Source organism: Chiloscyllium plagiosum, unplaced genomic scaffold (genome assembly GCF_037043375.1).
Source record: "Chiloscyllium plagiosum isolate Xiang-an unplaced genomic scaffold, Cpla_swu_hap1 HiC_scaffold_2, whole genome shotgun sequence".
Classification (NCBI taxonomy): Eukaryota; Metazoa; Chordata; class Chondrichthyes; order Orectolobiformes; family Hemiscylliidae; genus Chiloscyllium; species Chiloscyllium plagiosum.
Genome location: NW_028270140.1, coordinates 5,657,907 through 5,673,278, shown reverse-complemented (window position 1 = coordinate 5,673,278; position 15,372 = coordinate 5,657,907). Strand labels below are relative to the sequence as shown.

The 15,372-nt window shown below is 37.6% G+C and overlaps 1 protein-coding gene across 9 annotated transcripts in view; it reads left to right on the top strand.

Moving 5' to 3' along the window:
- The window catches only part of LOC122564059 (transcription factor RFX3-like), a 279,903-nt gene extending 271,296 nt beyond the window's left edge, over positions 1-8,607 (top strand). For all 9 annotated transcript variants that reach the window (XM_043718574.2, XM_087994441.1, XM_087994433.1 and 6 more), the window contains one exon: positions 3,084-8,607. In XM_043718574.2, the coding sequence (XP_043574509.1) occupies positions 3,084-3,322 (239 nt within the window). In that variant the 3' untranslated portion in view covers positions 3,323-8,607. The remainder of the gene's footprint in view (positions 1-3,083) is intronic.
- Positions 8,608-15,372: the final 6,765 nt, after the last annotated feature.

Genomic DNA, 15,372 nt, shown 5'->3' with positions numbered 1-15,372 from the left:
GAAACCTCTATTCATCAAAACTGAGAATATTTACAAATTATACCACCGCCGTGGATACATGACTTCCATAAAACAACTCATTCTCATGTTAAAAATCTTAATACCTTAAAAACTCTTTTTTTGAAAACTGCATATTCTTTATCTTATTTTACTCGAGAATTTCTGCTTCTTAAAGTTCAAATCCATGATTTTTTTGCTTTGTGTTGTGTTTTATTTTTCTTATGGTAAGTAAATAATAAAAGTCCCCTTCCTTTCACTCAAAAACACTTTTAATTGGCTTCTTGATTTTAGCCAGCATTGTGTTTTAATTGAAATATGCGATACCTGCGTTATAAAAAAAGTTAAAACTATTTGTTGCAATAATCAATTTAAAAAGAGGGGAGAAAATTCACCTTTCCTCACCTAGTTTTAACATTGATTGTAAAAGTAGTGGTTGCAAAACTTATATCAATTTTATTTTTGGCCTCAACAGAAGTTGATTATCAAACAAATGTCAAAATAATTTTGGTGAAATGGACTAACAATGATGCATTTCAACCATACATACTGTACTGAAGAAATAGCTTGTATTTATATAGTGTCTCAGGGCCGAAAGGAATAGAAGAACATTTGGAAAAGCTTAATGCAATCAAACAGAATCAACATGGTTTTGTGAAAGATGTGAAATCATGCTTGACAAATTTGCACGCATGCTTTGACAATATAACAAAGAGAGTTGATAAAAGGGAACCAGTAAATATAGTGTATTAGTATTTCTAAAAGGCAAAACGTGAGGTCCACGGCGTAGGAGCTCACAGTATCGGAAATAATGTATTAGCCTGGATTGTGGATTAGTAAACACACAAGACAATGAGTCAGGATACAGTGCTGGGTCCACTAATTTTAGCCATTTATATAAATGATTTGGATGTGAGCATAACAGTTAGTAATTTTGCAGATGACACCAAATTGGAGGTGTAGTGGACAGTGAAGAAGGTTACCTCAGCTTACAACAGGATCTTGATCAGATGGGCAATGGGCTGAGGAGTGGCAGATGGAGTTCAATTTCGATAAATGAGAGGTGCTGCATTTTGGGAAAGCAAATCTTAGCATGACTTATACACTTAATGGTAAGGTCCTAGGGAGTGTTGCTGAACAAAGAGGCCTTGGAGTGCAGGTTCATAGCTCCTTGAAAGTGGAGTCACAGGTAGATAAGATAGTGAAGAAGGCATTTAGTATGCTTTCCTTTATTGGTCAGAGTATTGAATACAGGAGTTGGGAGGTCATGTTGCGGCTGTACAGGACATTGGTTATGCTACTGTTGGAATATTGCGCGCAATTCTGGTCTCCTTCCTATCAGAAAGATGTTGTGAAACTTGAAAAGGGTTCAGAAAAGATTTTCAAGGATGTTGTCAGTGTTGGAGGATTTGGGCTATCGGGAGAGGTTGAACAGGCGAGAGCTATTGTCAGAGGCTGAGGGGTGACCTTATAGAGGTTTGCAAAATCATGAGGGGCATGGATAGGGTAAATAGACAAAGTCTTTTCCCTGGGGTGGGGTAGTCCAGAACTAGAGGGCATAGGTTTAGGGTGACAGGGGAAAGATATAAAAGAGACCTAAGGGGCAACTTTTTCGCACAGAGCATGGTACGTGTATGGAATGAGCTGCCAGAGGGAGTGGTGGAGGCTAGTACAATTGCAAAATTTCAAAGGCGTCTGGATGGATATACAAATAGGAGAGGTTTGGAGGGCTATGGGCTGGATGCTGGCATGTGGGACTAGATTTGGGTTGGGATATCTGGTCAGCATGGACGAGTTGGACCGAAGGGTCTGTTTCCATGCTCTGCATCTCTATGACTCGATGACTCTAGTTGAATGCTACAAAGATCAGTCCTTGGAGTTAATTATTTGCCGCCGAGATTGATGACTTGGAGGAGGGGGCAGAGTGTATAATATTCAGATTCGCTGATGAACACAAAAATAGGTTAGAATGGCTTCTTTTTGTGATGAGGATGTATGAAATCTGCAAGAAGACATAGGTTGACAAAGTGGGCAAATTCTTGATAGTTGGAGTTTAAGTAGAAAAGTATTGGGTCATGCACTTTGATAGGAAGAATGAAAAGGCAAACTATTATTTAAATGGAGAGAGGCTCCATAAGGGATTTATGCAATCATGAGGGATTTAAATAAGGTGAATGACAAGGGTCTTTTCCCTCGGTGAGGGAATTCAAAATTAGGGGGCACATTTTTAAGGTTGACAGGACAAAGATTTAAAAAGGACATGAAGGGCAGCTTTTTTTACAAAGAGAATAGTTTGTGTGTGGAATGAACAGAGGAAGTAGTGAATGCAGGTACAGTTACAATATTTAAAAGGCATTTGGATAAGTTCATAAATAGTAAAAGTTTAGAGGGATATGGGCCAAGCTCGGGCAGGTGAGACTAGTTTAGTTTGGGAACATGGTCGGCTTGGACTGATTAGACTGAAGGATCTGTTTTCATGCTGTATGACTCTGTGTCTCTCAGTTTATAGCGTTGTGGCATCAAATTGATTAGAGCATTCTTGTGCAGTGGTAATGTCCCTACCTCAGGGACAGTAGACCCAGGTTCAAGTCCCATTTGTTCTGGAGGTATGTAGAAACATCTCTGACCAGGTTTATTAGAAAATATCCATTAAATAGGTTGGGGATATTGTGATACAGTGGCAGAACCCCTACCTTTGAGCCAGGAGGCTCAGGTAAAGCCCCAGCTGCTCCATAGCTGTGTTACAAAATCTCTCTGAACAGGTTGATTAGAAATTAACTACAAAATAGGATGTGTATATTATCCATATTTGTTACATTCTAGAGTTCAAATTGCTATATCAGTAAGAATGTCTTAACTCAATTTTGTGCTATTCTTAACATATTTCTTTTCGCAGACTATGTTTCGTCATATCTACAATGCATCTTGAATTTAAATGATCTTTTAACTGTTGCGACCCATTTATAATCTCGTCCCTGAGTTCTATGAAGCATACTCAAACGTCCAAAACTGTTATCCAACATAACATGTTTCAACAATGTTATAATAGATCCTAAATGCCTTGTATTTTTCCTTTCCCTCTGAAGATGAAGGAAGTGAGGTTGACAGCGAAATGGATGATGAATTGGAAGATTCTGGAGAACCACCATTCAAGAGGGAAAAAATAGACCTTAACCAGACACTACAGGGTGTCTGTGTAGCACCATCTCTCAACAGCAGCATGCAACACGACCCTCTGATCCCTCTACATGCTGAACAAATCATTACAAGTGTGGCTAGTGCCAGGCACTGCAGCACTGTTGGAAGCACATACACGGCAGTCTAAACAATAATTTGACCATTCGTTGATTATCCTTCTCTTATTTACTTCAAGCCTGAAGTCTGACTGTGTTGTGGCTTCAGCTATTGAGATGACACATACTGCTATGCTGAATGTTACTCTCATACACTAACTAGGTGTATATAGGTTTTGTTTTTGGATTATGTTTGGTCCCATATTGATCATGTTGACTAAAGGGACTCAGTAGACATTGCAATTGTAATTGATGAACTTCTAACAGTATAAGTTGTTTTGTTTAGTTCAGTTTTTGATTGAAAATATATTCTTATACATGCGACAGGATATGCTCACTTGACAGCAGAAGTACCTAAAGGTCAGGGCTAGAATCCAACAATATCCTGTTATCTCACTGCTGATTTTATCTTTCTTTTGGTTTGAATCTGTTTCAAAAGGATCCAGGATTATAGTTCTGCTGCGTTGTTTGAATGCACTTGAATAAGTTACAATCGGACAAAGCTGTACTTATCACTACTTATACATTAGGTGGTTCCATCATTCATGCATTATGTGTATTTTAGAAATAACTTAAGCCAAACATTGTAATGAATGAGTAATGGTTACTTTTTGGATTGGAGACGTGGCATTGTAATCATCAACAGTATTTTTGACCAAAGTGTTTGCTTAAGTAACAATTCTTGTGCCTCACCACCATTAATGCCTCAGATTTCTAGTAATTTTGCTGTTACCTCAAAGATTAGTGTTACTACATTCTATTAATTTATGACCAGAGCACCTAAAATCCTCAATGTTTCTGCCCATGTTATTCCAGGAAATATTTCTTTGTTGCAAGCAATTTTCCATAAAATTGTAAGTTTCCTTTCAGAAGTTGCATGCAGAAAATCACTTTTCTGCCTTTTATCACAATTGCTGGTCTGAACAAGTAACTGGGTTGTTGTACTGGATTCTAACCATGAAGCAGTTTATTTCAGCATATTGATGTGCTCTAAGCTTTGACCACAAATATTTGACTGTTACACATACAGGAATATAATTTTTTTCTGTCAAATTAATGGACCAGACTTCTGCTGTTGAAGATTTTAGAATGTAGATTTATGGTTGAAGTTGAAAGCTTGAGAGAGGAGGCCGTGTTCATTGTTACTGGCCTCCTAAAACTGTACTGTATTTAAAATTCGTCAAAAATCAAAATCTATTCAATTCTTTAAAACAACTTCCTACCTTTGCAGAAAGTTCAATGGAGTTCCCTTTGAAACATCAAAGTTTTGAATGCTACTGATTTGCAAAGTAGTGCAGCCATATTTAAAAACTAGATTAGTTTAATAACCATTTTTTGGGAAAAAGTGTTAATGATAAAGGCTGCAGTATGTGATAAAATATGTTGCATTTGTTTCAGTTATGATTATACTTTCTGGGTGAGGTCTTGCTAGACCAACAAAAAGTATACCGTTTCATTTGAAGTCCACTGTACCTGTGAATAATGTGAGGATAGACTGAAATCAATCATTGCGAATTGATTTGTCTGTTCCATCTGTTTTGCTGTAGTGTCTTTAGCTGCTATGATAAGACTTTATGAGGGGTTGGCCAATACTGCCTGTTACCAGTACTTCAACACTTTTTCATTGGTTAACTGATGTAACCACGGCTGTTTGTTTTCCATTCAATAAGACAACAACATTAAGAAATTGAATTGAAATTTTAAACATAGGAAATTTTAAGATGGATAAGTGTAGAAATTTGATTTTGTGAAAATTTTGAATATGTATCATATATATAAAAATATACATATATTCAAATTTGGTTAAAACTAGCATGATTACTATTTAAGAACTGTGATATCTGAGCTGATTTCAGCAGCTGTATTAGCCAACTCCTCAGTGTAACTACAGAAGACAAGAATGTAGCACTCAGCATAGTCTTGGCAGCTTTACGTTGAGTTTTCTATGTGGTCTGTGTGGTTGTCAAAGATGACGAGACCAAAAGTACTGTAGCTGGCACACCTCACACATACTCATCAATTCTGTAGGAACAGACTTGGTAGGCAATTAAATGCCACTTCAGGAATGTATGTCAGGGATTACTGTACCTCGGCTATTACACAGTGCCTTAAACAGTTATGGAAAGAGTTAATTTTTGTAGTTCAGCAAGGTGTGCCTGCTGTTTTTCTACTACCCACAGGGGAAACTATGGAATGGAAGCTCGAGTGATGATTCTTAGTTAGAAACCTATGTCTTTTTCTTACACTAAGAATGAGTATATTTGTCTTATGAAGCCATGAGGAATGAGTAAGTATATGCATTAATCAGAACTTGAGATACATTTCAGTTGCATTATCCAAAAAGCATACAGTGTCTGAAGATTGTAGAAATCTAGAAACGACTAATTAATGCAAAATACTTCACTCATTTTTAGCATATCTATAGAAAAACCAATTCTAAACATCTATTGACAAAGGCATTGTGCACATTTTTTCCCTCATATAATTACCTAGAATTTTACAAGACTCTCAGTATATTCTCTACTTATTGTGAATATGGATCCTGACTAAATGAAAGTGCAGTTTGCACTTTCTCTGGATAAATATGTTTTAAACCGTCCTATATGATAGTAGTGTTTTCACAAATTTGCCTCAATTTCGGAAAATATGTAGTCCCTTTTGGGGGAGGATGGAGATCATTAGTGATTACATCTTTTATTGAGCCTTTGGAGAAACCTGCTCGATGATTAGTTATTTTTAAAGTTTAAGACAAGAGGAAAACCTGCTTCCTGTAATGCACAATGACTCTGTTCATTTTCAGATAAGGTACTTTTCAGTACTGTGAGACAGTAAGACACATATGTGCCGTTAAACGAATTGGCAAGTAACAGTGTACACTTTGCAAAGGGTTTCTTTGAAGCCAATAATGTTTACAAACTTTCTTGAGGTACAATTAAAAATTCTGAAGAACACTCCAACTGCCTCCCCTCACCACCCTATCCAAGAAAGGGGTCACATTGGCTTTTTAACAGCAGACTTTTTAAAGAAAATATCTATATGTTAAATTTCAGGCAAGACAAATCAATTAAACATGGCAAATGTTTAAAGTCTTTGCTTTTCTAAACTGCAAAAAGTCCAAAAGTCATTGATCGCTTTGAAATGGTTTTATCAAACAAATTAACTTAGGTTAATGCAAACATACTCATTCTTTTCAATGTCATTGATTTTGATGCTGATCAGCACCAACCAAGTTAAGGCCATTAGGCAGCTTCACCTGCCTCTTGGGGAAGATTCTCCTTAATCCTGTTTTCTGTGCTTTAACACCAAACATCAAAGGTTTGTTTTTCAATATATTTAAAGTCTTAATGGTATTCAAAACAATTTGGGTCATTTGTTTCATAAACATTCTGCCCCTTCAATCTTCAAAAAAAAAACAAACCTTACTTATTTCTGTCTTATGTTAACATTTACATACTGTTCTGGACCAAAATGTGTTTATATGGTGTGTTTGTAATGGTTAAGGAAAGCCTTCTATATATTTCTTTTCTTTGTACTTTTTTTTAAAAAAGTGTTTAGTTTGTTGTGCTGCAGATATATTTGGATCGTAATGTGCAATTTAGAGAGTTGTTAAGGGGCTGATGGGGGAATGGGGTTTGTCTGTAGACCCCGTGTTAACAACAAACTGTAGTTCTGTGGAACAGAACACACACTGCTCTGTTTAATCAATAGACTCCTTGAACTTGGTAGAAATGGGCATTTTACCTGGTATAAAAACTGGAATTGAAGCATGACCTTTATATTGAGTTTCAGTACTGATGGATAATGGTCCAATAAATTGTTCTCATACGTGAAGGTATGCAATGAAAGCTCTGTGTTTTGGCAGTAGAAGTGCTTCTCAGTCTGCATGCCTTTCTATATGCTGCTAGATTGTGGTTTTTGTTTTGGTGCCAGCTAGGTAACCACATTTTAATTTTTCGCACTTTTTTTCCTGCTTACACCATCATATTTCAAACAGCCACTTACAGTGAATTATTTCAGCCTTTATTAAAAAATATACATAACTGAAGTGCAAATCCATTTCCGCCCTATTGTAGCGTTTACTAGTGTGCTTAAACTACTTTTTTTTTGCCAAATCTTATGATGTGGAAGATAGAAGCACTGAATGGTGGTAATATTTTGACATACTTACATGGTATTGCTAGTTATCAATTTGTTTAAATTTCAAAAATTATATTAGCATCCAGTGATTATGATTGAGAATGTTAAAGTCCAGCTAATTTGGGAATAATTACTATTATTTTTTTAAAATCTATCATTAATAACTCCATTCTTTCACTTCCTGGGTAATTTTGCTGTATGTCAGATTGGGATGTCTGGTCAGTGCGGACAACTCGAACTGAAGGGTCTGTTTCCATGCTTTATGGCTCCTTTCTGTGTCAAATGCACATACCTGCTGACCATGTCCTCCACTGATATCCTGAACTCAAGCCTTTTCTGAAGGTGTTCTTCTAGCCATTACGAGGTGTGCAAAAATGGAATCCTAGCCACTAGATTGATGGTAGAGAGATTTCTTGTGCAGAGAATACGATTAATAGAAGAAGAGAATACATTTCTCATTGTTCCATGACCCAGTACAAAAGTTGAAGTTCTGGAGAGCTGAACAGGAAAGGGAAGTTTAGGTTACAGCCTGGTCAGCCATGATCTTGTTGAATGATGAGGCTGCTGTAAGGGACCTGTTCCTATTTCAAATGGTTGTGTAGTATGGCATTAGTAGCTGCTCTGTTCCTGTTTTTGAAATGGTTAGAATAAGATTCAATGATCAGAATTACCCTGGCAAGTTTTAATCCAAGAATCAGAGGCACATGTTACATATTGAAAGGTTTTTACAGTTAGGTCTTTAGAATTAAGAAAAATATTACTTTGCTGTTTACAAAATAAAATGCCAAGTCTTTTTATCTTTTATTGAACAAATATAGTTTCTGAACTTTGCTAGAAAGCATGATTCTTGAAAACTAAATATTTAATGTGTGTAATTTAATTCATTCGTATCTTAGTTTGCTTATTAAAATATGTTACCATCATAATTGCATTCCTTTAAGGACCAATGGAATCAATCAACTTATTCCTTTGAATCCACAACTAGTAATTGCACTCAGATTTGGAAGCAGCAGGGCACCTTTTCATTATATTTGTTTCCAGCCATTGAGTATCTATAGGGAGCATTAAGGAAGATATATATTTATTTCAGTTTTGGATATTAAAATAGATACGGTGGTTCCACAGTGGTTTTGTTTTTAAGATTTTGAGAGTATTTTTACTCATGGTCAAAACAAGAAGATCATAAGAAACATTTCTATAATGGCAAGGACATTTTTCAGAAGGCAATTACAATAGTACCTGACTGTGATTTTTGCTTTGGTGCCAGCTGGGTAACTGATTAGTTTAACAAATAATTAAAACAAATAAGAAATTCTGTTCAATATGTTTCAGAATTGAGCATGAGCATATTCCTTTTCCTTGTTTTACATTCCTTTCTTGTGGTTTCTTTTCTTCTGACGGCTCCTTGAGCACAGGAAATCTGTTTCTATGGCTCTCTGTCTATGCTGTCTTCTCACTGTCCATTAGAATGAGAGAGAGACTGGCTCACATTCATAGGCTTTCACAAAGAAAATTATCTCTGAGAGAAGCATTCGGCTGTCATAACTCATCTTTCCATGTCCCTGCTTACCTCTCAAATTATTCCAGACCATTTACCTCCACTACCCTCCCTGAATAGACAATTCCAAATATCAGATTCCTGTAGCCTGAAGAAACGCTTAGCTTCAGTACTGAAAGTTTCTACTACCAGATTACATATTTGATTCACAGTTCAATTGGAACTTGAAATAATATGTTGAGTTTAATTTTTTTTATCTTTGTTAGTACTTTTCTGGTAATAAGGTGCCCTCTCATACCCTCTGTTCAACATTTACAAGCCAAAAACCATCAAAGCTTTTAACACTGTCAAGTGGAATAACAGACAATGTGAAATTGATTATCCATTTCCAATCTGATTTTCCTTGTCAATAACTGTAATATTGGAAAGAGAAATGGTCCTTCAGCGTATTTAGCTTGCTATCGTCTAACTCAGGGCCCTGTCTAGCTTATTTCTCCCAATTTATCTCTATTGCTTTGATTTTTTTTTTGAAGCTTAGAGTTCAAGTTAGAGGGCAGTGTGATGGTGTTAAAATATAAGAGTCCAGTAGAGGATGGGGCATTCTGGGAACTTAGGGATTCAAAGACTTTGCCGATGTTGACAAAGCCAGATTCCCAGCTAGATTCACTACCTACCCATTTGACAACTGTATGGAAGAGGCTGTAGCTTAGGATCCATGGGAATAATCCCTGGAACAATCCAGACACTGTTCTGAAGGCAATTCCATCTTCATCAGGAGGAAGCTGGGACTTGGAAAGCCTAAGGAATCTTTGTGGGGCCTGAATGGAGCACTGATGTTCAAGCCCACAAGGAATGTAGAGTCATAGAATCCCTACAATGCAGAAAGAGGCCATTCAGCCCATCGAGTCTGCATAGACCCTCCAAAGAACATTCTATCCAGGCTCTCAACACCCCCCGCCCCAAACCACCACCACCCTACCCATATACCCCTGCATGTCCCATGGCCAGTCCACCTAACCTGCACATCTTTAGACTGTGGGAGGAAATTGGATCGCCTGGAGGAAACCCACATAGACACAGGGAGAATGTGCAAACTCCACACAGGTAGTTTCCCAAGGCTGGAATCAAAACCGTGTCCCTGATGCTGTAAGGCAGCATTGCTAACCACCATTTAAATGGAAGATGAAAATTTCTAATCCTATTTTGACTTCATGGAAATGGGTTCCTTCTGATGTTGTATTGTCTTCAAGCTCACTGGCTTGAAGTTAATAATTTTTCACAGTGCTGGTAGCATAACTGGACTGTAGCTTTGGGAAGTCTTTGAGCCTCATTAATGGCATGATCTGCTGTCATATTAATTACAGCTTTGGTGAAAGCATTGGTTGAAGGTGGTCTTCAGCTCCTCCCATGCCCCATTCTTACTGTTGGAAGGGGTAATAATACCTGCCTGGAAGAAGTTTTCCTCCTCTCTCTACAAGAATCTCAGTGAGTCTCTACTTTGTTCCCCCTCCATTTACCTCTCCACTCTGCAGGCACCCTGCCTGTATTCCTGATGAAGGGCTTTTGCTTGAAATGTCGATTTTCCTGCTCCTCGGATGCTGCCTAACCTGCTGTGCCTTTCCAGCACCACACTAATGTAGACTCTAGTTTCCAGCATCTGCAGTCCTTGTTTTTACCTGGTTGATTTTAACCCTACTGCGAATCCTCTTGCAAGGATACCTCCCTTGAAGAAGTTTTCCTCCTCTCTCTACAAGAATCTCAGTGAGTCTCTACTTTCTCCCCACCCCCCTCATTTATCTCTCCACCCCGGAGGCTCCCTGCCTCTATTCCTGATGAAGGGCTTTTGAAACGTTGATTTTCCTGCTCCTCGGATGCTGCCTGACCTGCTGTGCTTTTTCAGCACCACTCTAATCCAGACTCTCATCCCATATCATATCCCAGTTAACATCATTTGTCGAGATTGGATGCCTTTCTACTTCTTTTTCCCAGCTGCTTTCTCCATGAAGTAATTTTAAAATTAGAATGTTATAGCAAACACATCATTTCCACCTCAGCACAAGTTAGAATTCCTCGCTTAGAAAAAAAATTGACTGTAAGACAAAACATGTAAAATAAAGCCCCAATATACCAAATATGTAAATTAATATTTAAATCAATTGGCCTTGAGACAAGTGAGTGCCTTTTAAAAACATTTGTTAATCTTGTGCCTGAATTGTAGATATCCACCCAGGCTGCAGAACAACACTGATTCACTGCTTCCTTCAGCTCCACATCATTATATTTTGTTCTTAAAATTGAGTAATTTAAAAGTCATACATTTAACTCTATTGTCTCAAGTCTCTCAAAAATAAAGATACCTGTACTGTGCCTGAATTGCCCCTTGTTACAGTGTTTTAAGTTTTATAATACTAAGGACAAACATTCTGTACAGAACTTCACTTTACAAAACAATATTCTACTCCAACAACAAGAATTGAATAAATGGACTGAAGTGAACACTCTCCCCTCATGGCTGTACCGTGATACCACGTTGTGACAGGAAGTATTCTGTGCAAAATGCCTGCTGGCAAATTCCTTCATGTTGGCAATTCATGAACACAACTGAATGCAGATGACAGACTCCTGTAACTACAGCCTTTAACACTGAGTCACTAGTCGGCAATTCAGTCGGCAATATTAGCCCCTTTTAAATAGAGCTTTTCAGTGCCATTTTCAAATTCACTAAGTGGCAAATTGGAGTATTCAGATGCACAAGCACAGAAAGGCCCAAAATATTGGGGATTTTTTAAAAAATTGGTCTAATGACATCTCAATTGTGTGAATTAATAATGTAAAAGTTAAGATTTTTCAGATTTTTTGTAGAGAATGTATTGTGAAATTATGTACTTTTTCTGTTTTTTGAATGACAGCTGCATATAGTTTTAATTATTTAAACACCTATGATGTGATTTTGAATAATGTTCAATTATGTAAATATATATTTCATGCTGTGATTTTGTGAGAAATGTTTTATGAGATCTTTCAATATATCATGAACTTTATAAATTGGTTGAAGCAAACTGATAGTGTGCGTGTGAAAGGTTTGTACTGTGTACTGTACAACAACAGGAATTTTTTGTAAACAGGAATATGAAATCTTACAGTGTGTTCTTACATGTAGACAAGCAACTAGTATATACTGAAGACACTTGTGTAGAAAGTTCTTTCTTAATATTTCAGACTTGAACTCAGGCTAGCTTTTCTTGTCGTGTTTCTATAAGCTGTGGCTTGTCTGTACAAAAAAAACAATAAAAATTTGTTTTTCTTGGTTAAAGAGAGTTTTATTTTAAATCTTGTTTGTTGTATTTGTTTATATTCTCAAGAGTACCTGTTTTTAAAAATGTATTCATTCACAGGATGAGGGAGTCACTGGCATTGCCCACAGGGCAGTTAAGAGTCAACCACATTGCTATGGGTCTGGAGTCACACACAGGCCAAACCAGGGAAGGATGGTCGTTTCCTTCCCTAAAGGTCATTAATGAACCAGATGGGTTTTTCCAACAATCGGCAATGGATTCATGGTCATTAGACTCTTAATTCAGATTTTTTTTCCCTTTTTTGAATTCAAGTTCCACTATCATGGGATTCAAGCCTGAGTCCCCAGAACATTACTTGGATCTCTGAATCAACAATCCAGCAATAATGCCACTAGGCCATCGCTCCCCTTAATAACTTTAGCAGAACAAAAAAGCTGCTAAAATCACAGCAGTTCCAGTCCCTATCAATATGTAGTGAGACCATGTCTGACTTTCTCTTTGTGCTCTATACCTCTACCATGTTTGTTTCTTCCTGCTGCTATAAATAATTTTCCATATTCTGCTTTGCAAATGTGTCTATCTTACGGCTCCATAAATTTGATTTTAGTTTTATATGTAGCAATATTTTACAATTTAATTTTGACTTTATGGAGGGACTTATTTTTAGTAAGCCTTTCCCTTAACCATGATGAAAATGTTATCTTGGGCCCAATAATGAGCTGCTTTCAGTTTTGAATCAACTTTTCCCATCTTGTACCACCAAGTGTAATCAGCAGGTACCACTTGAAGAAGAATGAATGTCGAGTGGTTTTCAAAATAGTAAGAGTTTATGTGTCATTTTAAAACTACCATCATGTGTTTATTGTTGACTGTGACAATACATTTTGAATACAGAGATTAAATTGCTAAGGTTTTTGATTCTTCCACATAAAAAATTACCATCAACCACATGGCAATAATTATTCAGTAATAATGTAACAAAGGTGTGAGTTATACAGATTGCAGTACGTGGGAATTCTAAGAGATCGCTGGCATTCCAGGTCACCACATCTGCAGGAAGATGACCAGCTTGAGTGCTTTTTGGAGCTTGGGGGAATTGGTAAAGAATGGCACTGGGAGCAGGAGGGCCTGTAGAAACAGGTATGCGAACATAAGACAATAAGATATGATCAGCCATGATTGAATGATGGAGTAGACTCAATGATGCCAAATAGCCTAATTCTGCTCTTGTATCTTCTGGTAAGAGCAGATGTGTAGGCCATTCAGCCCATCAGATCTCCACCATTCAATGAGATTATGGCTAATTTGATAATTCTCAATTTGACTTTCTGCCTTTTTCCCTTTAACCCTTCACTCCCTTACTAATTTAAAAATCTATTTCCGCTTTCAATATACTTAGCAACCCAAGCCTCAACAGCCCTCTGGTAAAGAATTTCACAGATTCACTACCCTTTGAGAAGAAATTGCTCCTCATCTCTCTTTTAGATGTGAGACCCCTTATTCTAAGATTATGCCCTCTGGTCTTAGACTCCTCTAGAAGGGGAAACAACTGCTTATATCTACCCTGTTAAGTCTTCTAAGAACCTTGTACATTTCAATAAGGTTGTCTCTGATTCTTCTAAACTCCGAGGACAGGCCCAACCTACTCAATCTCTCCTTGTAAGACAGTCTGCCCATTTCCTGGTGATAGCCTGGTGAACCTTGCCTGGATTATCTCCACCATCAGTATATCTCTCCTTACAGCAGCAGTCCAAAACTGGTTACTATATTCCAGCTGTGGTCTGAGTATTGTCTTGTGTAGTTTTAGTAAAACCTCACTACTTTGATGCTCCATTCCCTCTGAAGTACCTTTGTATACCTCTATGAGTCTAATTTTCCTAAGTACATAATCTCACATTTCCCATATTCCATCGGCCAAGTTTTTGCCCACTTGCCTAATTTGTATATATCCCTCTGCTGATTCTTTGTCTCATCCTCACCACTTACTTTCCCTCTTATTTTTGCATTATCTCCAAACTTGACAATAATACCTTCACTGTCCTCATCCAAGTTATTTACATATTGTAAATAATTGTGTATCCTACCACTGGTCCCTGTGGCACACTACTAGTTACAAGTTGCCATCTTGAAAATTGCCCCCTTATCCCAACACTATTAGCTAATCCTTTCTCCACACCAGTATACTACCTCCAACACCATAGACTCTTATTAAGTAACCTAATGTGTTGTATCTGTTCAAACACTTGAAAAATCCAAATATATTACAGCTATTGTTTCCCCTTTATCCTGCTTGATATCTCCTCAAAAGTATTGTCGTAAGTTTTTCAGGCATGATTTCCCCTTCATAAGCCATGCTGACTCTGCTTAATCATGGTTTATATTAGGAGAAAGTGAGGTCTGCAGATGCTGGAGATCAGAGCTGAAAATGTGTTGCTGGAAAAGCACAGTAGGTCAGGCAGCATCCAGGGAACAGGAGAATCGACATTTCGGGCATAAGCCCTTCTTCAGGAATGAGGAAAGTGAGCTACTAATGGTTTATATTAGTAAATGCTCTGCTATTACATCCTTTATAATAGACTATTAACATTTTCCGAATAACAGACATCAAGCTAACCAGCCCACAGTTACCTTTTTTTATTGTCTCCATCACTTTTTTAAAAAAATAAAGATATTACATTGGCAGTTCTCCAATCCTCATGGACTTTTCCAGATCTGAGGATTCCTGGAAGATTACTACCAGTGCAAGCACTATTTCTGAAACTAATTACTTTAATATGCTAGGATTCCAACAGATAAAGGTGACTTATTCAGAGTTTGTGAGAAGATTTGTAGCTCGGGTGCTCGTTGTTGTGGTTGTGTTCGCCGAGCTGGGAATTTGTGTTGCAGACGTTTCGTCCCCTGTCTAGGTGACATCCTCAGTGCTTGGGAGCCACCTGTGAAGCACTTCGGTGATATTTCCTCCGGCATTTATAGTGGTTTGTCTCTGCCGCTTCCGGTTGTCAGTTCTAGCTGTCCGTTGCAGTGGTCGGTATATTGGGTCCAGGTTGATGTGCTTATTGATTGAATCTGTGGATGAGTGCCATGCATGTAGGAATTCCCTGGCTGTTCTCTGTTTGGCTTGTCCTATCATAGTAGTGTTGTCCCAGTCGAA